General features: G+C 44.6%; 1 protein-coding gene across 5 annotated transcripts in view; it reads right to left on the bottom strand.

The window, feature by feature from the left end:
* The window catches only part of LOC120995068 (C4b-binding protein alpha chain-like), a 694,048-nt gene that overhangs the window by 610,690 nt on the left and 60,751 nt on the right, over positions 1-22,607 (bottom strand). For 4 of the 5 annotated variants that reach the window (XM_040424045.1, XM_040424047.1, XM_040424046.1 and 1 more), the window contains 4 exons: positions 22,277-22,468; positions 13,078-13,272; positions 5,299-5,395; positions 3,021-3,100 (listed from right to left, as the gene is read on the bottom strand). In XM_040424045.1, coding sequence (XP_040279979.1) covers positions 3,021-3,100; positions 5,299-5,395; positions 13,078-13,272; positions 22,277-22,468 — 564 coding nt within the window. The remainder of the gene's footprint in view (positions 1-3,020; positions 3,101-5,298; positions 5,396-13,077; positions 13,273-22,276; positions 22,469-22,607) is intronic. The other variant, XM_040424048.1, reaches the window with a different exon arrangement.

Genomic DNA, 22,607 nt, shown 5'->3' with positions numbered 1-22,607 from the left:
TGTACATAGCCTTTAACTTTTAATCCAAAATAAGTCTAAAAATGCATATAGCAGACACCATCCACAAAAAACATGTGTGCATACCAAACAATATGTGCCACAAACCAACATAAATGCATCCAGTTACCTGGGACACATATACCTGGGTGTAGATGCAAATAATCCACAATGCTGGAGCCAAAATGTCAGAAAACTACCAGCAATAAATTGGATTGGTCTTACCGGTAAGTAAAGTTGCTTGAACACCTCCAGTAGCGGAATAAGCACGTAACAACTATCTATAATGGAGCCAGGATGGATAAGACTTGCTGTAGCATACCCTTGTCCGGACTAGTACATCCTAATGACCCCCTAAATATGGAGTCAGTGTCCTTAGAAGGGCAGCCCCGTCCGGAACTTTTCCCCGTTATGGAGGCTCTGGACGTCCCTACCTAGGGGTGATGGTTTATATTCCTAAGGGTAGTGTAAGTCCTGATGCATTTCATCCATTAGTTTATACCCCAGACTCATCGGGGGTACAAGGGACTGCTGGTGTGCTTTAACCACATTAAAGGTAAAACATAATGACACACCCAGAGGGGAGGACAAGATTGTAGTCCAACAATAATTACAAAAAGGGGAGTAAAGTTCCACTGGCTGGTAAACCACTGGCCCACCCACTGTCCAAATTAGGAGGCTGGTGTTTTACCAGCCAGGTGGAAGTCAGCAGATCGAAGTAATCTGGGGGATAGTAGGCCAAGTGTTCACTATGAGAGGCTCATGCTGTTAAAGTAAACCAATCAGCAATAAATACTGTACTAGCTGCCACAGCAGCAGCTGTGGGGCCCATGGTCTCAAGGGGATCTAGGATGTCTGCAATTTACTTTCCAGACAAGCCAAGTGCCTCTTGTGCTGCCAAGTTCTGCCTGTGTACGATACAGGAGGAGGCAGCGGGGCATCACACTTACTTAGTGTGGCAACCACTTTTCTTCTACTATACCAGTACACTTTTTGCAAAGTAATTGGAGATTTGAGGTCTGATAGATAGGGATCTGGGGTCTGATCATGAATTTTGGGGTCTTGTCTGGCATAACATAACACATTGAGGTTGAAGAGATTGTCTGAGTTAATTTTTTATTTATTTTTATCGGAGCAGCAGAGCAAGAAAGGAGGTGGGTTAGGAATCAGTATGGTGAGTATAAATTTGTTTTTATTATTCTAAAACTGTCTCTACCTTAAAAATAAAGTTAACGTGAGCAAACCTTTTAGCTATCACATGGAGCTGGTAGATGTTAATTTTCAGGTCCAGCCTTTCCTAGTTCCATCCCTGCCAATCAGAGTGTTCCTTTCACTTCAACAAGCTCAAATAATGTTTTCGTTTGAAGCCCCATGTGTTGTCGATTTGGACCTACCTACGACATGACTCTACTTTTAGAATTTTTTCTAAGGCTGCTTTAAGTTGCCAATTTGCCTCTTAATAAACCCTTAAATGCATTATGCTGTTTCCACATGGAGTTTTGTAAAAATTACAGATGTGCATGTGTACACAACCTAAATTTGTAAGAGATAACAGACTGCTGTTCACCATGTAGGTCAAGTGAAGCAGGAGATAGGATATGGTAAGGAGCTTTTTTGAGAATTTGATAAAACCCTTTATTGTGTCCACATTAGGCTTCGTTCACATCTCAGTTTAGTAAATCCTATAGTCTATAAAGGGATCCAGCGGGTTTTCAGCATAAATGTCGCCTTTCTGCAGGAGATCTACTGCTTCATGCAGCAGTATTTATCCGACAGAAAGACGACTTTTATGCCAGAAACCTAGTGGATTCTATAACAATGCATAGGAATCTGGTAGTGTCCAGATATGCCAGATATGATAACTTTGATGGAACAGACTACTGCATTTACCAAATAGAGAACCTAGCCTTAGGGAGACAAGTATATTCCAACTATACCCACTGGGGCACATTTACTAAAATGCCACTGCCTGTTTACATGAGTAAAAAGCCTGTCTTATTTTTTCAGTCTCATTTACCAACTGTTTTTGACGGTATTTGCGCCTATTTAAAGTTTTAAGACAAATTCAGAAGTTCACAAACTTTTGCTCTTAAATTCCATCCTATTTATGTAGGTGCGCCTTATTTTGCAGTAAAAACTGTCAAATTTTGACGCCACCCCGGGGCTGGCGGACTGTCTCTGTTTTGAGTGGTGAGTTGCTCCCCAATTTGCCTACTTTCATGGAGATGTGAACCAACACTCAGCTCACTTGCGCCACATTTTCATGCACACACTTATTAGACCAGTTTAGTGAATTTGAATCTGTCTTACAAGAAAACAACCACTAGATGTCAGACTTAAACCCAAAAAAGACCTGATTTATGAAAGGATAATAAATAAGGCACAGATTGAAGACAGACTTTGTCAATATGCCTCTTTGTTTTTTTTTTACTCCAAAAAAAAGGCGACCTTAGGCTACTTTCACACTAGCGTTCGCAGCGGATCCGTCTGATGTTTCATCAGACGGATCCGCTCCTATAATGCAGACGTTTGCATCCGTTCAGAACGGATCCGTCTGCATTATAACTTAGAAAATTTTCTAAGTCTGAAAGTAGCCTGAGCGGATCAGTTCAGACTTTACATTGAAAGTCAATGGGGAACGGATCCGCTTGAAGATTGAGCCATATGGTGTCAATGGATCCGTCCCCATTGACTTCCATTATAAGTCTGGACGGATCCGCTCGCCTCCGCACGGCTGAGCGCTGGCAGGCGGATGCATTCTCAGTGGATCCGCCTCCACTGAGAATGCATTGGGGCCGGACGGCTGCGTTCAGGACCGCTCGTGAGCCCCTTCAAACGGAGCTCACGAGCGGACACCCGAACGCAGATGTGAAAGTAGCCTTAGTAAATGTGCCCCACTGTTTTGAACATAGCCCTCTGCTCTCAACACTTGAAGGACTGTGCCCTTTTCTACATATCAATTTCAAGCCATTCGCTTACTTCTCTCTTTTGCTCACCAATGGTTACCTTTTTTCACTGATTACCTGCACATTCAGGGATATCATTACTCCATATTCCATCTGCTAGGCAGTCTCTGTAATTCCGTTTTGATATCATCTTATATCTGAAATAGAAATATACCAGCATGTAATCTTTATCACAGTTTAACCCAAGTTAATGCCCAAAACTAATAAAGATATGTGTTGCATGACTCACAGTGGTGAGGTTTAAAGGGGCTTTTCAGACTTTTTAAGAACCTAATGCTTTCTTTAACCTTTAGTTAATACTTACCCATCCTTTGCACCGTTGATGCACCATCTCTGTTGCACTCACATGGGCTGTGGGCTCTTCCACTCCGGTCCTGACCGGATGTATTCCCTTGCCATCATGTTCAACTGCATAATAGTAAATGCACCTGAACAGGAAGACTAGGGAATACTTCCAGTCAGAACCCAACTGGAAGAGCCCACAGCCCATGTGAGTGGAACAGAGAAGGTGGCACAGATAACAGGTAAATATTAACTAAACTGCCTGTCTTTCTTCCATAGGGCTAAAAAAGTATCGGGTTGTTCTAAATGCTCTTGGATCTCCAATCAATTAGTAATTAATTTGATTAAATAAAAAATTCCATCCGTAGTACACAGGGGCAGAAATACCCAATTATTGTGCTGCTGGATAGGACATGAGGAAATTTATAACTGCTGAATCATGCCTTATATTAACTTGTACTATTCATTTATACAAAGTTGTGTGAAATGACAGTGACTATTTAACAATCACAACAAAAGTAGGAGATATAGGGTCAGATTTATCATTAGCTCAAGTCAAAATAACGGAGTGAAAAAGTCGCTAATGTTTGCGCAATCGCTAAAACTGCGCAAAAATTAGCGACTTTTATTGGCTCTGCGCTATGCTCACCAGTTTTCTGAAAATGGGCGTGTTTTCTTATGTAAATGAATGTCTAGACAGATTTACTATTGCGACAAATTAAAAAGTCGCTAAAAATTGCGCAATTTCACTCCAGTGAGGACCATGCTTATCTTATGCGACTTTTTAATAGAACATGCAACTTTTTCGTAAAGACGTGCGACTTTTGTAAAGCCGCTTACCAAAGGATAAACTACTACCGTCAAACCACATTTATCACAGTATTAAAGGACCATTAATAAATCTGACTTAGCCAAAAGTGACTTTGGACATATGTAAAAGTGGAGTAAGATGTAAGTGTAATGATAAATCTGGCCCATAGTTTCTATGTCTCCTGCCGGCAATGTTTACAGTGTTCCAAAGTATTGTATAGCATTTTCATAGTTTTAGGTTATTTTTCAACCTGCGTTTTTACTATTCCATGTTTGTCATAGGAACAGGAATGTCTATGGGAGGTCATTTTTCAAACTGGTGTAAAGTAGAACTGGCTTAGTTGCCCATAGCAACTAATCAAATTCCTCCTTTCATTTTCCAAAGGAGCTGTCTAAAATGAAAGGTGGAATCTGACAGGAAGCTATAGTGAGTTGAGTATTAGAAGGAGATAAGAATACATAGCACAGTAATGGGAGCAAGCAAGCAACCCCCCCCCCCCCTCCTCCCTCCTGCAGCAGGAGCCTTCCAGGGGAAGCAGCTCGTAGAGCACCTCTGCTCGAGGCAGTTCCCAGACTAAGTTCTGCGAGGGGGTCAACGGCCAAAGGCACCGCACTCCAAGGTACCAGAACTGCCTGAAAGTCCAGTAACCAGACTGAAGCCAGAGATTAGCACAGCAGAGAAAGAGAAAGCAAGGTATCCAAGTTCACCTACCAATGCACCCTAAAACCTGCTGGAGCCAAGAGAAAGCGCAAGTATTGTCTGGAAGCAAGTTTATTTAAGTAAAACTGTTGAACTTTACCAAGTGTGGACTCAACTTATTCCTCCAACTACAGCTCCTTTGAATGCCACATCACCACTTGGCATTTCCTACACACTGGGACCCCGATCGTGCCCTGGGAGAGGCACATTTTAGCTTCAATCTGTCTCATACTTCTTGATATTGGAAAAAATATGATGGGAAGAAGTAGAATACAGATAGAAAGGATTATGACTGCAGGATCAGACTATACAGGGTTTGTTTTTTCATTTGTGGCCATAGAGAGTTGAATAAAAAGTCACAGTGATCATCTACTTAGGGAGAGACACTCAGAGCTCATTACCACGTTTCAATAGCATCCAGCATATTGGACAGTTCTGGGCTATGGAGATCTTGAGTTGCTTAACTCTTTTAGAAGGAAAGTCAGAAGTGGAATACAAGCTGCATATAAAGTTGAGATACTAGCAACTGAATGTAATACTCACCCACGATTACAACTATATGTTACTCTGGATCCAAAGACAAAGTTCTCAGCTTGCATTTCACCATTATCCACATCTCCAGGGTTACCACAGGATTTAACTGTGTGAAACAAAGCAATAGCCAATTAAAGGGTGCAGTACCTTCTGGGAAAATAAAACTGCGCTATAATGTTTCTGCCATTTCTGGCATCTTAGTGATTCAGCTTAAAGGAGTTGTCCTATGACAAATACTTCCCGACTCTTCTGTCCACAGAATAGTGGATAAGTGTCTGATCAGCAGGAGTCCAACTGATGGGCCCCCACAGATCATGAAAATAGGAGCCCTGTGTTCTTCCTTTTGAATGGAGCAGTGACAGCACATGCGCACTGCCGCTCCATTCAACTCTATGAGACTGTAGATACCCAATTACAGTGCCTGGCCATCTCTGACAGTCCCATAGAGTTGAGTCCATTCAAACAGGGAAATAGGGGATAAATGTTTGTGATAGCAAAAAAACTGTTGCACACACCACTGACACACTGTACACATGCTGCACACACCAGTAACACACAGGACACATGCTGCACACACCAGTAACACACTGTACACATGCTGCACACACCAGTAACACACTGTACACATGCTGCACACACCAGTAACACACTGTACACATGCTGCACACACCAGTAACACACAGGACACATGCTGCACACACCAGTAACACACTGTACACATGCTGCACACACCAGTAACACACTGTACACATGCTGCACACACCAGTAACACACTGTACACATGCTGCACACACCAGTAACACACTGTACACATGCTGCACACACCAGTAACACACTGTACACATGCTGCACACACCACTGACACACTGTACACATGCTGCACACACCAGTAACACACTGTACACATGCTGCACACACCAGTAACACACTGTACACATGCTGCACACACCAGTAACACACTGTACACATGCTGCACACACCAGTAACACACTGTACACATGCTGCACACACCAGTAACACACTGTACACATGCTGCACACACCAGTAACACACTGTACACATGCTGCACACACCAGTAACACACTGTACACATGCTGCACACACCAGTAACACACTGTACACATGCTGCACACACCACTGACACACTGTACACATGCTGCACACACCAGTAACACACAGGACACATGCTGCACACACCAGTAACACACAGGACACATGCTACGCCTACACACACCAGTAACACACAGGACACATGCTACACACACCAGTAACACACAGGACACATGCTGCACACACCAGTAACACACTGTACACATGCTGCACACACCAGTAACACACAGGACACATGCTACACACACCAGTAACACACAGGACACATGCTGCACACACCACTGACACATTGGACACAGGCTGCACACACCACTGACACACTGTACACAGGCTGCACACACCAGTAACACACAGGACACATGCAGCATACACCACTAACACACTGTACACATGCTGCACACACCAGTAACACACAGGACACATGCTGCACACACCAGTAACACACAGGACACATGCTGCACACACCAGTAACACACAGGACACATGCTGCACACACCAGTAACACACAGGACACATGCTGCACACACCAGTAACACACTGTACACATGCTGCACACACCAGTAACACACCATTAACACACAGGACACATGCTGCACACACCAGTAACACACTGTACACATGCTGCACACACCAGTAACACACAGGACACATGCTGCACACACCAGTAACACACTGTACACATGCTGCACACACCAGTAACACACAGGACACATGCTGCACACACCAGTAACACACTGTACACATGCTGCACACACCAGTAACACACTGTACACATGCTGCACACACCAGTAACACACTGTACACATGCTGCACACACCAGTAACACACAGGACACATGCTGCACACACCAGTAACACACTGTACACATGCTGCACACACCAGTAACACACTGTACACATGCTGCACACACCAGTAACACACTGTACACATGCTGCACACACCACTGACACACTGTACACATGCTGCACACACCAGTAACACACTGTACACATGCTGCACACACCAGTAACACACAGGACACATGCTGCACACACCAGTAACACACAGGACACATGCTACGCCTACACACACCAGTAACACACAGGACACATGCTACACACACCAGTAACACACAGGACACATGCTGCACACACCACTGACACATTGGACACATGCATCACACACCAGTAACACATTGGACACAGGCTGCACTCACCACTGACACACTGGACACAGGCTGCACACACCACTGACACACTGTACACAGGCTGCACACACCAGTAACACACAGGACACATGCAGCATACACCACTAACACACTGTACACATGCTGCACACACCAGTAACACACAGGACACATGCTGCACACACCAGTAACACACAGGACACATGCTGCACACACCAGTAACACACAGGACACATGCTGCACACACCACTGACACATTGGACACATGCATCACACACCAGTAACACACTGTACACAGGCTGCACTCACCACTGACACACTGGACACAGGCTGCACACACCACTGACACACTGTACACAGGCTGCACACACCACTGACACACTGTACACAGGCTGCACACACCAGTAACACACAGGACACATGCAGCATACACCACTAACACACTGTACACATGCTGCACACACCAGTAACACACAGGACACATGCTGCACACAGCAGTAACACACAGGACACATGCTGCACACACCAGTAACACACAGGACACATGCTGCACACACCAGTAACACACAGGACACATGCTGCACACACCAGTAACACACTGTACACATGCTGCACACACCAGTAACACCCCATTAACACACAGGACACATGCTGCACACACCAGTAACACACTGTACACATGCTGCACACACCAGTAACACACAGGACACATGCTGCACACACCAGTAACACACTGTACACATGCTGCACACACCAGTAACACACTGTACACATGCTGCACACACCAGTAACACACTGTACACATGCTGCACACACCAGTAACACACAGGACACATGCTGCACACACCAGTAACACACTGTACACATGCTGCACACACCAGTAACACACAGGACACATGCTGCACACACCAGTAACACACTGTACACATGCTGCACACACCAGTAACACACAGGACACATGCTGCACACACCAGTAACACACTGTACACATGCTGCACACACCAGTAACACACAGGACACATGCTGCACACACAAGTAACACACTGTACACATGCTGCACACACCAGTAACACACAGGACACATGCTGCACACACCAGTAACACACAGGACACATGCTGCACACACCAGTAACACACAGGACACATGCTGCACACACCACTGACACATTGGACACATGCTGCACACACCAGTAACACACTGTACACATGCTGCACACACCAGTAACACACAGGACACATGCTGCACACACCAGTAACACACAGGACACATGCTGCACACACCAGTAACACACAGGACACATGCTGCACACACCACTGACACATTGGACATATGCTGCACACACCACTGTCATTGTCACACATCGTGCATGTTTCACCCTTATATTGTACCTTTAGCATCACAGTTATCACTACAAAAAATGTTGCCTTCCCCCTCCCCCACAAACTTGCTGGGGCATCAGCCACCAATATGAAATCTTGCAGGGACTGGTTGATGAGCCTCCCTCACTATAACTAAACTGCAACTATGCTCTTGTTGAACCATATAAAGCAAGACTAGCGCTGATTGGCTGAAACTCTAGGCTTGATTTATACATGTAAGACATTGACCTGTCTCCTTTCTGCTCATGAGCCTGGCAGCTATACAGAAAAGAAGTCTAATGCTGATTGGCTAAGGCTTGACTAGCCAACACTATGCTTGATTTTTGCACTACTTGATAACAATATTGCATAGTACACAGTACTTATCAATGTCATAGCATTATTAGATGCTATGGATCACTGAGTGTGGACCCACTGTGCCAACTAACTGGGTTGGCTTTGGGCTAAACCCTAAAGGCGTTATTCCTGAACTCCCTGGTATTCACCCTTTAACCCCTGTACAGAGATCTGGACTTCGCTGCAGGGGAGCAACCAGTCCACTGCCTCTTTGGATAGTCCCAGTATAGCTGGCAACTGATCTACTAAGGCAAGGGACTCTGGTGCAAGCACCAGGAGCTCTAGGCACAGAAAACATACCAAAAATGTAGGTACAGTCTAAACAGTCACTTATACGGATTATGTGGTTTTTGGGCAAAACTAGACTGTAGGAAACTTGACTTGATGGCTGAGACACAGGGAAACTGCACCACAATTGCAGAGGCAGTCAGAACAGTCTCTAATACTGGAACTACAAATATATGGCAACACAAAACTGGAGATTGTAGGGGTAGTGGTGGATGGTAAGAACCAAGACTGTAGGGCAGACAGACTAGGATAACTTAAACACAGACTTAAAATGAAAGCTGAACTGTGAGGTCAGGAGTACACAGGCAGGTTGGGTACACGTCAGGAACACAGGCCAGATAACACAGGGAAATCGCAAGGGAATCACTGAAGCACTAAGCGGTCATTTATCCAACTGGTGTAAATTAGACCTGGCTTAGTTGCCCATAGCAACCAATGAGATTCCACCTTTTATTTTTGACTGTTTCTTTGGAAAATGAAAAGTGGAATCTGATTGGTAGCTATGGGCAACTAAGCCAGTTCTTGTTGCCCCATAAGTCTTCCAAACGTTTTTGCTGGTCACAAGAAACCTTAAAGGGGTTGTCCGAGTTATGAAAAAAAATTATATAGCACTGAAAATCTGATATATAACTGAGCTAAGCAAGTTTTATTCAAAAAAAAGATATATATTTCCTCATTTCCCTGGTTCTTTTCTGGCCCTTTGTTTACATGCAATAAAAACAATCTCTGCCCCTCCCCCTGCTCTGCTAAGGGAGTGAATACAAGTGCTTCCCTGAGTGACATGTCTGCCTGCTGGGAGACTCAGCAGCATGTTGTATGTGTAGGACTACAAGTCCCAGCTGTATAATGACACTGCTAAGGGAGTGAATACAAGAGCTGCCCTGAGTGACATGTCTGCCTGCTGGGAGACTCTGCAGCATGTTGTATGTGTAGGACTACAAGTCCCAGCTGTATAATGACACTGCTAAGAGAGTGACTACAAGAGCTTCCCTGAGTGACATGTCTGCCTGCTGGGAGAATCAGCAGCATGTTGTATGTGTAGGACTACAAGTCCCAGCTGTATAATGACACTGCTAAGGGAGTGGATACAAGAGCTGCCCTGAGTGACATGTCTGCCTGCTGGGAGACTGAGCAGCTTGTTGTATGTGTAGAACTACAAGTCCCAGGTGTATAATGACACTGCTAAGGGAGTGAATACAAGTGCTTCCCTGAGTGACATGTCTATCTGCTGGGAGACTGAGCAGCTTGTTGTATGTGTAGAACTACAAGTCCCAGCTGTATAATGACACTGCTAAGGGAGTGAATACAAGTGCTGCCCTGAGTGACATGTCTGCCTGCTGGGAGACTGAGCAGCATGTTGTATGTGTAGGACTACAAGTCCCAGCTGTATAATGACACTGCTAAGGGAGTGAATACAAGAGCTGCCCTGAGTGACATGTCTGCAGCATGTTGTATGTGTAGGACTACAAATCCCAGCTGTATAATGACACTGCTAAGGGAGTGAATACAAGAGCTGCCCTTAGTGACATGTCGGCCTGCTGGGAGAATCAGCAGCATGTTGTATGTGTAGGACTACAAGTCCCAGCTATATAATGACACTGCTAAGGGAGTGAATACAAGAGCTGCCCTGAGTGCTGGGAGACTCAGCAGCATGTTGTATGTGTAGAACTACAAGTCCCAGCTGTATAATGACACTGCTAATACACACAGGATCTTCCCCCTACCTTCTTGTGCAATGCTCTCTCTAGTCTGTCAGATCATGCAGACATCCCAACCTGCAAAAACTCATTTCAGGGAGGTTCTTTTTTTTTCTTTCACAAACTTTTTATTACATTTTCCAGACATATGCATTATCTGCACACTTTGCTCTATGGTGTGGAGGACTGGGCTCATTACCCTGCCCCAAATTATCATATTTATGTATATGATTAAAGGGATTCTGTCACCACCTATAAGCCCTGTGAGCTAAACATATGCTCATGTCCAGGGTAGCATTCTGATTTCTAAGGTGGCCTTATAAAAGCTATTTGTGGCTTCATTCTGCGGAAAAACAGGTTTTACTAACCTGTCAATCATTGAATTAATCATCGCCGTTCGTGCCCAGCGCCGCCTTCTACTCCTCAGTGCCGCCTCTCCCTCCCCCTCCTCTCGCTTTGAGATCCCGCACGTGCGCACAGGCTCAGCCTGATGCGCCGTTGCGGACTGCTGGCATCGGCTTCTTCTTGCACTGTGTGCATGCGCCGAGAAGGGGACACTGCTACAGGTTGCCGGAAAGGTTTACTGCGAGTAAACTAGAGATGGGAAGTTCGGATCTTTCACATGAATCGGTTCATTTGAATCAGTTCATTCAAATGAACCGATTCATGAATCAAATCTTCGGTTCATTCGCTGAGCTGACAAGAAGCAAGTGAACCAAAGCTTAGGTTGCACAATGCGCATGCGCGGATGCTTCGAAAGTTAAGTGAGTACACACACTGGCCCTTTAAAACGCCGGATGGGAACCCATGCCCTAAGTGCCCACTAGGCAACATGATAGTGACTGCGACATGGAGAGGATGCCAACGACCAGGACGCTGGATGGCATTGTGAGTGGCCCAGCTTCCACGCAAACAAGGGACAGCAGGAGGGTAGTGCTCATGAACTGCAGACCTATTAAAACGATATTATCTTCACAGTGTCAAAATCATATCACCTGCAGCTCATAATAGTTAAAAATCATGACCTGGTCATAGTTTTAATAGACTTATCAAAATTTTATACTGTGTGGTTCAACACCACCCTCTGTATTTTCAAGTGTTTACCTATGGTACAAAAGGTTGCATTTATGATATACTTGAGTTTACACTAGTTTCCATAAAGTGTGACCAGATTATTAGCACTGTTGACGAGGGTAAATATATCTTCTGGTGTTTTCATTCAGTCCTATTGCCACAGGAGTATAAGTTGACAAGATCATGGCTTCTCTGTCTTGGAGAACCTCTTTAAAAGTTATGACAGCAAAACACCCTTGCAAATTCTAGAGGGTTTATTCCTTTAATAAAAAAGACCAATGTTCAGGATATAAGAGAAGTGAAAATCTGGAAAACTTGATCAAGAGCGGTCTCCTCAAAGAAGTGATATTTTGGAGAGGTTTCTCTGTAATTGATGGGGTAGAATACTATTAAGGGCTCTATTACACATGTGTCTTAAGCCATGGTCACCACACTGTGATTACAGCTAATTGGACTTCTCCTATGTTTCAAGTGGCACATCCAGGTGCAGGCCGGCAATTAGCAGCAACCATATCTCAAGCTGCACATAATGGCATCATAAATCAGATATAATATGCGCTGTGCTATCTGTGTTGGTTTTCTGTTTTTTTTCAAGTATTTGTGCCTCCCAAAAGTTAGAGGTCTTCCATTTCAGCAATAATTATTTGGCTGTCGTCCTTCTGCTATTGGTCAAAAGGCTCTGATATTTGTATCATTGTGTACAATTCTATGCAATACGTAGCAAGAAGTAGAACTTACGTTGACAAAATTTTGTAGGGAGGGACCACGTCAAATTAGGCAAGCATGTTGCAACTGCTCTTGCATAAGGAATACGGATATAACCAGGCCGGCAAACATATAAAACTTTGGTATTCTTAGTAAATATAGTTCTTTCCAAGTACTCATCCTTAGGTACCCCATATTCAAGTCGTGGGAGAGGACCGCAGAAATTCACTAAAATGATATATGAATTATAAATAAATTAATATTATATATTATATTGTGTTTTGTACTTACACTCTGGTCTCGTATCTTAAAGAACAGAATAGTTATGTGATATTGGTTGTCATTGTGGCCTACCAAGAACTACTGTAGATCACTATCTATATGCATTAAAGCTGTGCTGGACTACTATCCAATATTCTGAACTCAGATTAAAATCACCTCCACAGTCTCTCCCAACTACTGTGTCCTCAGAACAGAACTACTTACCTCTTCCACAATTTACAAAGGGTAGGACTGGGGTTCCTTGGGCCCATCAGAGGAAATTATTCTCAGGGCTCAAACCCCCATATCATCAATAAAGTCTAATAGATTTTGATTCAATGAAATAGACCCTTACTGGCAAGTTATTAGTTCCAAAGGCAACTCCAAATGTTCTTTTCCTTATGGACCTCTGGGGCACACTATGATATCAGAGCCAGGACTTACAGGAGGATCATCTGGTGGGTAAGTCTAACACTTATTTTACATACTGTATGACATGCATCCAAAATGCCAACTAAAGCTCATTGGCAGAGATTTATTAAAGGGGTTGTCCCATCTGGGACATACATGGCATATCCATAAGATGCCATAAATATCTGATAGGTGCAGTTCACAGGTCTGGGACCCATCGCTCCTGGCTGGGAATGGAAACGTGTTCACACATGCACACCATTCTTCATTCACTTCAATAGCATTTTTTTAAAATAACCAAGTCACAGTGCTCAGCTATTTTCCGAAGTACGATCCAAGTACATAAAGTGAGCCTTGAATGCGCGACCACCTCTCCATTCCAAGCCTGGCACAATGTGGTCCTGTTCTTGAAATAGGAGCTGATCCAGGGGACATGCACCAACTGGACATTAAAGCTTCAGCAGAGAACCTTTTACAACAGGTGTTTTATCGCAATAGTTAATCTGAAGTGGCATATCTTGGACCGTCTTAAAGACAAAAAATGAAATCTACACGTCGAAATTTATTGCACAGATATGGCATTTGCCATAATTTTTTTCTTTTTATGCTTCTAAAGTGGTGCAAATCACGTAATAAATCCCCTCTTTAGAATTTATGTAATGTGTACCAACAGTTTTTCTTGGTTCAAAGATTTCTAAGTGTCAAGAGTTTGTCTCCTCAGCACTAAGGATAACTTCAAGAAAGAGACCAGAGTGATTTTCCCACACATAGTCAACAGTTATTGCAATGACAAGCATAATATGCCCATAGCAGATACAACAAAAGTACCTCCAATTAGTGCCATCAGCCAAGATTGCTTTCTGTTAGTACCATCAACCACAGTGCCCTTCATTAATATTTACCTTCACCCATTTCCAGGCTAACCACAATGTGATTTACAGCCACGGTGCCCTTGATAGCGGTCTTCCAGAACAGCAACAGCCACCACGTAACCCATCACTGTGACAGACACTGTTTTCTCCATAGCGGTGACACAGTTTCACATAAATAATTGACATGCTGCAGAAGGTCAATTTCCACACGGAAAAAAGTAAAGTGTACTATAGAATGTTTAGTTTTTTTCTGCATAAAAATCTCTGCTTATTCTGCAATGTGTGGAGGTAGTGTAAAGATGCACAGAGTCTGGAAGATGCATGACTCTTGATTTTCGAATATCTATCTGCCTGCCTAGAAGAAGACTTTTGAGCTACGGATAGAAAGCAGAGCCTTGTTAGTAGAAGAGAGGAGGAGACTGAAAGCCATCACATCAGGGGTGCACCGCCAGCTAGGTGCAGTGAGGTGATGGCCTCGGGAGGCACCACTTAGTGACAAGTCAGAGGCTAACACAGGCAGCACAATAATGTCATTATCATCACGCAGCCTAGGCTGGGCAGAGTATGGCTTATGGCACGGGCTGAAAGAAGCCTGGATGGCATCACTAAAATGGGGCATTTTTCTAGTCATAGCACATAGTGGTGGCACTATGGGGACATTTGCTCTACTGGGGACACCATAAGGGGGGATTTTTTGTAACGGCACACATATTTAGTGTTGAGCGAGCATGCTCAGCCGAACTGCTGTTCGGCTCGAGCATCGCTATGCTCGGCACATGGCGGTACTCAGCCGAGTACCGCAAGTGCTCGAGCGCCATATTAGAGTCTCCTCCCTGCACGTTTCATGGCTGCTATGCAGCCAATAAACGTGCAGGTAAGTACTGCTATCACTGTAATGCCGGTAGCCATGTTGGCTACTGGCATTACAGTGATTGGCTGGCCGGAACATGTCATCGGGTGCTATATAGTACCCGATGACACATGTTCGGCTCATTTGTAGTCAGGGACAGGGAGAGCTGCGCTTAGGAAGGGACAGATGGTGTAGGGAGTGTGATCGCAAGATTCACAATCTATTTACTTGAAAAACGTTTCAAAGACCCAAAAGTCCTTTTAAGGACTATTGTGTGTGGTGGCAGTAATACGATATAGCAATCATTTTTTTCCCATCATTTTCAATAATGTTTCTATAGAGGGTGTCTGCAGTGACTTGTGACATCTGTGCAATACTTTCTGTGTGTCAGGAGCAGAGATAGAAAAAATATAAGTGCAAACTAGTATATTTTTTCCATCATTTTCAATACTCTTTCTATAGAGGGTGCCTGCAGTAACTTGTGACTAGAGATGGCCTTGCGTTTCACCCGGCGGTCATTTCGCGGTGAACTTTGCGTGTTCACGATTTGCTGAACATGCGAACATATGGATAAATTCGCGCCCGCCATATTCTTTTACATTGTGAAGAACTTTGACCCATGACACATCCATCAGGTGGTACAGGACAGCCAATTGAGACGTTTCAGCACATGGATATACCCCCTACCTTATAAATAAACCTGATCTGGCCGCCATTTTACATTCAGTGTTTTGCTAGTGTAGGGAGAGGTTGCTGTGTGGAGCAGGGACAGGCTGTTAGGGACACCAAACGCTAGCTAATGGGGCCACAAAAGTCATTTTAAGGACTGGTATAGATGTGCTATCAATATGTGTGATACACAGAGGGGTGCGATATACTTATAATATACTTTTATAATGAGTCAAAAACACATAGATCTATATAGTGATCACCTGGAAGTCAGGGGCCTAGGGGCTAGGGGCTTACTAGGGCCATTTTTATATAGGGTAAGGTTCCGGACGGGGTCGCTCTTATCGAGCGGGTGGTCTGTGGTTAGGCTATCGGGGCCAGAATAGCACCCCCCTGTAGGGCAATATCAGGGACAGTTCTTTGCCCACCCTGTCCTTCAATACCACATCATCATCTAGCCCAGGGATAGATGCTTTTTGCTTTCCCTCCGGGGTTCATGGATGTGCACTGGAACCCCCCGGATTGTCGTAGGACATATAGTTTCTGATTTGGTGCCGCCGAGCACCTGATTTAGTGCCGCCGAGCACTTGTTATTGCTTGCCCCATCTATGCTTTTTGCTTAACTTTAATTTATTTTCATTTTGAGGGATATCTTTTCCATTCACACGTCCGCAAAATGGGTCCGCATCCGTTCCGCAATTTTGTGTAACGGGTGCAGACCCATTCATTTTCAATGGGGCCGGAATGTGTTGTCCGCAATTCCGCATCAGAGCTTCCGTTTCCGCAAAAAAATAGAACATGTCCTATTCTTGTCCGCAATTGCAGACAAGATTAGGCATTTTATATTATAGTGTCGGTGATGTGCGGTCCGCAAATTGCGGAATGCACATTGCCGGTGTCCGTGTTTTGCGGATCCGCAAAGCACTTACGGAGGTGTGACTGGACCCTCATAGTAACATTATTAAAGGTTACGTTTTATCTTTATGTATATTCTAATGGATTGCCTTCCTTGTACAATGTTATCATATACTTTCTATGTTAGAAAGTATATTATTGTGCATTTGTATTGTGCGGCAGTTGTGTGCGGTTCTGCTGCGATACTGCAGCTATATAGAGGGACAAGCGTTATTGGAACAAATAATTTCTATTGGTGTGATAAACCAGTCGCCCCCCAAAAAAACTGATTGAAGCGGGGTGTTATATACCAATATACTTTCTTTATAGTGCATTTTGGTGCTGTATAGTGCATTTGCGCATGCACGTACGTGAAAATTTTATTGCCGATATTTTACATTGAAAAAAATTATGAATGGAGATCGCAAATTCGAATAATACATCTGGTATGTCACTGTCCATGTTGTGGGACTATTTGTGCACTTCTAGTAATTATTTCTTGGCTGCACATATGAGCTGAAGCTTTTTTAGGTTCGCCTGCCATTAAAATGAATGGGACCTGCCGTGAACTTGCGGTTTGCGAACATTTGATCACGTTCGCGAACCGTCCCGGCAGATGTTCGTCCATCACTACTTGTGACATCTGTGCAATACATTCTGTGTGTCAGGGCCTGAGATAGGAAAAATATAAGTGCAAACTAGTATATTTTTTTCCATCATTTTCAATACTTTTTTTTATAGAGGGTGCCTGCAGTGACTTGTGACATCTGTGCAATACCTTCTGTGTGTCAGGGACAGAGATAGGAAAAATATAAGTCAAAGAGGAGGTGGTGGACGATGAGGTCCCTGACCCAACCTGGGAAGGTGGAAAGCCGAGCGAGGACAGCAGTACAGAGGGGGAGGGATCTGCACCGCAACAGGCTGGAAGAGGCAGTGGCGGTGGCAAAAGGGAGAAGGCGGGCCACACCAAACAGGCCCACAACTGTTCCACGGAGCACCCCCTTGCGTAAATCTCCCTTACCAAGGGGTAGGTGTTCCGCTGTATGGCACTTTTTTGAGGAAAGTGCGGACGACAAAAGAATAGTAGATTGCAACCTGTGCCACACCAAAATGAGCCGGGGCATGAACACTAGCAACCTCACCACCACCAGCATGATCCGCCACATGGCATCCAAGCACTGTAATAAGTGGGACGAATGCCTGGGTCCACAATCTGTGTCTGCGGGTCACACCACTGCCTCCTCTTCCCCTATGGTACGTGCTGGCCAATCGCCTGTCGAAGGCGCAGACGAGGATGACTCCCGCCCTGCACCTGGACCTTTGCAAGCACCATCAGCGACCACATCCACTTCCCTGTCCCAGTGCAGCGTCCAAATGTAATCACCCCAGGCATTTGAACGCAAGCGCAAATACCCAGCCATTCACCCACAGGCCATAGCACTAAATGTGCACCTTTCAAAATTACTGGCCCTGGAAATGTTGTCATTTAGGCTTGTGGACACTGAGGCCTTCCACAGCCTGATGTCGGCGGCTGTCCCGCGGTACTCTGTCCCCAGCTGCCACTATTTTTCAAGGTGTGTTGTGCCCGCCTTACACCAACATGTGTCCCGAAACGTCACACGTGCCCTGACCAACGCAGTTTCTGGGAAGGTCCACTTAACCATGGACATATGGACAAGTGCATTTGGCCAGAGACGCTACATTTCCCTGACGGCATACTGGGTGAACATTGTGGAGGCCGGGAGCAAGTCGTACCCTGGGATGTCACAGGTGCTACCGATGCCGAGGATTGCGGGACCTAATTCAATCTACGTTAGTGGCTCCAACCCCCACTTCTCCTCCTCCGCCTCCTCCTCCACTTCCACCTCCGAATTATCTGCGTGTAGCACCAGTCAGCCATCATCCGGAAGCTGGAAGCAGTGTAGCACTGCAGTGGGGAAGCGTCAACAGGCCGTGCTGAAGCTGATATGCTTAGGGGACAAACAGCACACCGCCGCAGAGCTGTTGCAGGGTATAATAGACCAGACTGAGCTGTGGCTCTCGCCACTCAACCTACAACCAGGCATGATTGTGTGTGATAATGGCCGTAACTTGGTGGCGGCTTTGGAGCTCGGCAAGCTCACACACATCCCATGCCTAGCCCTCGTCTTAAACTTAGTGGTTCAGCGGTTTCTCAAAACCTACCCCAATTTGCCTGAGCTACTGGTGAAGGTGCGCTGTGTGTGTGCACATTTCTGCAAGTCATCGACAGCTTCAGACAGTCTGTCAATGCTGCAGCAGCGCTTTAACTTGCCAGCTCACTGGCTGTTGTGCGACATGAGCACGCGCTGGAACTCGACGTTCCACATGTTGGCCAGGCTTTGTGAGCAGCAGAGGGCAATAGTGGAATACCAGCTGCAACATGGTCGTCGCCTTTCCAGTCAGCTTCCGCTAATCATAAGCGAGGAGTGGGCATGGATGTCTGACCTCTGTGAGGTTTTAAGAAACTTTGAGGAATCAACACAGATGGTGAGCGGCGATAACGCTATTATAAGTGTAACCATCCCACTTCTGTGTCTACTCAAACACTCGCTGCAGAAGAGGAGGAAGAGGATGAGAAGATGGACAGTCATCCTCCTGATGACGACAGCAAAGTCTTGCCTGTTGGCACTCTGGCACACATGGCTGACTTCATGTTAAGGATGCCTTTCCCACGACCTGCACGTTATACGCATTTTAGACAACATGGATTACTGGGTGTTCACCCTTCTCGACCCCTGCTACAAAGAGTACTTCTCTTCTCTCATTCCTCGGGTGAGAGGACGAGCAAAACTTTGCAATACCAGAAGGTCCTTTTTGAAAAATTGCTCCAAAAATTTCCATCTGACAATGCTGGCGGGAGAGTCCTTACTTCCTTGGGCAACCGAGGAGGGGAGACAAGGGGAACACACAGCAGTTCCAACAGAGGCAGGGCAACACTCTCCAAGGCTTGGGACAGTTTCATGACACCCCGCCAGCACCCTTACCCTGATGCGTGGCCTAGTGTCACAAGGAGGGAAAAGTTTTGGAAGATGGTGAAGGAGTACGTAGCAGACTGTGTCCGCATCCTTAGTGATCCCTCAGTGCCTTACAACTACTGGGTGTCCAAGCTGAACAATACCTCTTTCTTGTAATTTTTGGCAGCACTTGCACTTTATATACAAGTTTTTTTGTTTTCTTTCAGTTTTGTGCGTATTATTGTCAGTCTGTAAAAGTGGTGTACTACTCGGACAACATGGTTCCCAGCAGCGACCTGGGAGTCCAGGATGCATCCTGACATCCTCCCCATACTGTTCCCAAACCATTTCGGTGGTGTTTTCATCAATTTCTGACCTTTTCCTATTAATCAGAGCAAGGGGGTGCCTGGTTTAATGCTCGGGTTCTCCTATTGACTTCCATTATACTTGGGTGCTCGGTAGAGCACCCAAGCATCCCGATGAGTTTGTCCCGAGCACCCGAGCACTTTGGTGCTCGATCAACACTACACATATTATAAGGGGCATTTTTTGTACTCACACACATTAGAAGGGGATATTTTTTGTATTGGAACACATTGTAAGGGGATATATTTTGTACTGGCACACATTATAAGGGGGAATTTTTAGTACTTGCACACATTATAAGGGAGTATTTTATGTATTGGCACACTTTATAAGAGGATATTTTTTGTACTGCCACACATTAGCAGGCATTTTTTTCGACTGGCACACATTATAAGGGGAAATATTACTACTGGGGGGCATTATTGTGGGCTTTATTATTACTGGGGTGGGAAACACAATTACTAGTATTTATTCATTTATTTTACTCACTTATATAGCGCTGACATATTCGGCAGTGCTTTACAGACATCACCATCACACTGTTTCTAATGGGGCTCCCAATCTAAGTTCCCTATCAGTATGTCTTCAGCGTGTGGGAGGAAACCAGAGTACCCAGAGGAAACCCACGCAAACATGGGGAGAACATTCAAACTTCATGCATATGGTGAATTTGGTCGGACTTGAGCATAGGACTCCAGTGCTAACCACTGAGCCACCTTGCTGCCCATATGAGCACTATAGGGGCATTATTATTTCTGGGACACAATGGGGGTATTACTCTAGGGGTCACTGTTAACACTAAGTGCTCTCTGGCAGATAATTATTTCTAGTGGTGGGACTTTGGGAAGCACTATTACTGTGGGGGGCACCCTTACATATTATCAGCTTACCACAATTTTTTTTTTTGTACACTATAGGGATAATTTATTAAGCTGAAATATGCCTATATTAGGCGTATTTCAGGTGCAGATTGCGGAGCAACAGCAAGTTGAGCCGCAATCTGCGACTTCTCCTGGCTCACGCTAGGTCTTAAAAAGTGGGCGTGGTGTGGGCAGGGAAGCCTGTCTCATTTACCATTTTCTATGCCTGTTCCCGGCTTAGAAGAAGTTCTAAATGTAAGACAGCTCATAACCAAAGTTATGAAGAGGCCAGCGCTTCTTCATAACTTCGGCGGAACCACCTCCAGCTTGGAGGTTTATTAAGACTGGAGTCTAAACGCCGCTCTTAATAAATGTGCCCCTATGTTTACAGCACTATTACTGTCAGGGACACTATTTGCTGGGCTCAGTTATTTTTTTAGGCACTGTGTACCATTAATTATTGAAGGAGGTACTATCTGTATGGATAATTTGTTTTGCAGTATAGTATTGGGGAGCATAGTGGGCACAGTATGAGAGAAGAGACGAGAGGAGGCTAATATGTATGTATGTATGTATGTTATGTTTTCTAAGTATGTCTTTAACAGTAGGACTGAAGGGAAGGGGCTAGGTTGAGAATTTGGCAGGGAGGGTGCACCGTTTCAATTTTCGCCTCGGGCAACAGAAAGACTAGGTGCACCCCTGCATCATATAAATTAGATTATTAAGATAAGATAATAAGAGTCAGATAATAGAGAAGCAGACAGAGTGCATGCTTTGCAGAGAACATTTTATACATTATATAGAAATCAGTCAATAGGGAATATGGGCTTGTTTATCTCCATTATGAAATCACATCTTTAACTAATTAGTTATTCATTAATATTTATAATACATACAAATAATTAAGGGTTGTTTGACGTTATTTAAAAGTGTGTAAATAGTACTGTAAATGCATTTCTTTTCTACACTGATACATGTGAATGTTTAGAGCATTGTTGCCGTTCTTTCTGCTACTGCCTGGTATAACGTTGAGGAACTATGATTTTGGTCTTAATAAAACAAATGTAAGCTTACCTTTACAAAATGTATCAGGAGCAGACCAATTTCCATCACCTATACACATTACAGTTTCCTTAGTTCCGGGTACATATTCATAGCCGTTTTTGCATTTGTAACTGACAATGGCACCCTTTGTGAAAACTGTGTACGTCAAAAAATCATCTTTGAGGTCTGCAAATGGAACAACTGGAGGAGACCTGCAGAAGTCTGTTAAGAGAGTTATACATTTTGTGAGATATGAAAAACTGCTAAAAATCAGTTTACAATGTATCTAGGTCAGGCTTTGGGTCAACCATTGCCTTTCATAATGTTATTAAGGAAGGAGCTATCTCCAACACTGCAGTTG

The sequence above is a fragment of the Bufo bufo genome, chromosome 3 (genome assembly GCF_905171765.1).
Source record: "Bufo bufo chromosome 3, aBufBuf1.1, whole genome shotgun sequence".
NCBI classification, from domain to species: Eukaryota; Metazoa; Chordata; class Amphibia; order Anura; family Bufonidae; genus Bufo; species Bufo bufo.
This window is presented reverse-complemented; position numbering and strand designations above follow the sequence as displayed.